At 49.4% G+C, this 1,130-nt stretch overlaps 1 protein-coding gene across 1 annotated transcript in view; it reads right to left on the bottom strand.

Annotated features, from left to right (window-relative positions):
* Positions 1-87: 87 nt before the first annotated feature.
* Positions 88-1,130, bottom strand: part of MONOS_18312 (uncharacterized protein) — a gene marked incomplete at both ends in the record, with an annotated part of 3,529 nt that continues 2,486 nt past the window's right edge. The window contains 4 exons of the mRNA XM_067871321.1: positions 88-417; positions 471-591; positions 791-921; positions 1,074-1,130. The exon at positions 1,074-1,130 is cut by the window's right edge and continues 16 nt beyond it. Of these exons, the coding sequence (XP_067719516.1) occupies positions 88-417; positions 471-591; positions 791-921; positions 1,074-1,130 (639 nt within the window). The remainder of the gene's footprint in view (positions 418-470; positions 592-790; positions 922-1,073) is intronic.

Below are 1,130 nucleotides of genomic sequence, written 5' to 3'. Positions count from 1 at the left end.
AACCTAAACCCTAACCCTAACCCTAACTCAACCCTAACCCTAACCCTAACCCCTAACCCTAACCCTAACCCTAACCTAACCCTAACCCTAACCCCTAACCCTAACCCTAACCCTAACCCTAACCCTAACCCTAACCCTAACCCTAACCCTAACCCTAACCCTAACCCTAACCCTAACCCTAACCCTAACCCTAACCCTAACCCTAACCCTAACCCTAAACCCTAACCCTAACCCTAACCTAACCCTAACCCTAACCCTAACCCTAACCCTAACCCTAACCCTAACCCTAACCCTAACCCTAACCCTAACCCTAACCCTAACCCTAACCCTAACCCTAACCCTAACCCTAACCCTAACCCTAACCCTAACCCTAACCCTAACCCTAACCCTAACCCTAACCCTAACCCTAACCCTAACCTAACCCTAACCCTAACCCTAACCCTAACCCTAACCCTAACCCTAACCCTAACCCTAACCCTAACCCTAACCCTAACCCTAACCCTAACCCTAACCCTAACCCTAACCCTAACCCTAACCCTAACCCTAACCCTAACCCTAACCCTAACCCTAACCCTAACCCTAACCCTAACCCTAACCTAACCCTAACCCTAACCTAACCCTAACCCTAACCCTAACCCTAACCCTAACCCTAACCCTAACCCTAACCTAACCCTAACCCTAACCCTAACCCTAACCTAACCCTAACCCTAACCCTAACCCTAACCCTAACCCTAACCCTAACCCTAACCCTAACCCTAACCCTAACCCTAACCCTAACCCTAACCCTAACCTAACCCTAACCCTAACCCTAACCCTAACCCTAACCCTAACCCTAACCCTAACCCTAACCCTAACCCTAACCCTAACCCTAACCCTAACCCTAACCCTAACCCTAACCCTAACCCTAACCCTAACCCTAACCTAACCCTAACCCTAACCCTAACCCTAACCCTAACCCTAACCCTAACCTAACCCTAACCCTAACCCTAACCCTAACCCTAACCCTAACCCTAACCCTAACCCTAACCCTAACCCTAACCCTAACCCTAACCTAACCCTAACCCTAACCTAACCCTAACCCTAACCCTAACCCTAACCCTAACCCTAACCCTAACCCTAACCCTAACCCT

The sequence above is a fragment of the Monocercomonoides exilis genome (assembly GCF_001643675.1).
Source record: "Monocercomonoides exilis strain PA203 chromosome Unknown scaffold62-463630, whole genome shotgun sequence".
In the NCBI taxonomy this organism is placed as follows: domain Eukaryota; phylum Preaxostyla; order Oxymonadida; family Polymastigidae; genus Monocercomonoides; species Monocercomonoides exilis.
This window is presented reverse-complemented; position numbering and strand designations above follow the sequence as displayed.